This window comes from Buceros rhinoceros, unplaced genomic scaffold (genome assembly GCF_000710305.1).
Source record: "Buceros rhinoceros silvestris isolate BGI_N320 unplaced genomic scaffold, ASM71030v1 scaffold5730, whole genome shotgun sequence".
In the NCBI taxonomy this organism is placed as follows: Eukaryota; Metazoa; Chordata; class Aves; order Bucerotiformes; family Bucerotidae; genus Buceros; species Buceros rhinoceros.
The window spans coordinates 1,883-2,623 of NW_010388899.1; the positions used below are offsets into that span (position 1 = coordinate 1,883).

At 50.9% G+C, this 741-nt stretch overlaps 1 protein-coding gene across 1 annotated transcript in view; it reads right to left on the reverse strand.

Moving 5' to 3' along the window:
• Positions 1-678: 678 nt before the first annotated feature.
• LOC104489726 (cystathionine beta-synthase-like) overlaps positions 679-741 on the reverse strand; it is a 35,841-nt gene continuing 35,778 nt past the window's right edge. The window contains exon 18 of the mRNA XM_010131926.1: positions 679-720. Within this exon, the coding sequence (XP_010130228.1) occupies positions 679-720 (42 nt within the window). The remainder of the gene's footprint in view (positions 721-741) is intronic.

Genomic DNA, 741 nt, shown 5'->3' on the forward strand with positions numbered 1-741 from the left:
CTGGGACACAGGGACTGACAACGGAGTCAGTTCTGGGTAACTGATTCACTGAGGTGACTGTGGAGATCAACCCTTGACTGCCAACATCCTTATGTGAGTCTTCGAGGTTTCGCTCTGGAGTTTGTGAGCACAAGAGGAGTTTGCCTCCTTCTAAGAACACAGCCATATCCTAACCCACCTACTCCTCCCACCTCAAAACAAGCCTGGAGAGGGGGATGTCAGCCAGTCTTCTGATTTTAGTCCCACCACTTCGAACTTGAAGGAATTACGGGAAATGAAAACCTAGCTCCCCGGCGGAAGTTTATCCAGCGAATTACACAAACAGACTATAGAAACATAAACACATACAAAAGCCCAATCATCTTACCAATAAATAAATAACTGCATTGTTTCCGTTACATGCTAGCAGCAATCTAACCTCTCATAACCCATCGCCACGGAACAAACCTCGCAACAAAGAAAGCTCACCCGCTATAGACGCTTCACCCCGGCGTATAAATCACATACAATGTGGCAGCTCTCCAGCGCTCTGTGGCACGGCCACGTTCATCGCCAAGTTCTCGAGGACAGTTTGAAGCAATTAATGCTATTCAGTGAGAATGCCCCACGGTGCAGAAAGCTTTTGCTGCCAGGGAGGCTTCCCTGTCCTCCTGCCCTTGGCTGGCAGAGAGGAGAGGTTCACTCCTCGCTCTTGCCGCCGCTGCACAGCAGCTGGCCTCCCTGGGGGGGGCAGGTGCAGAC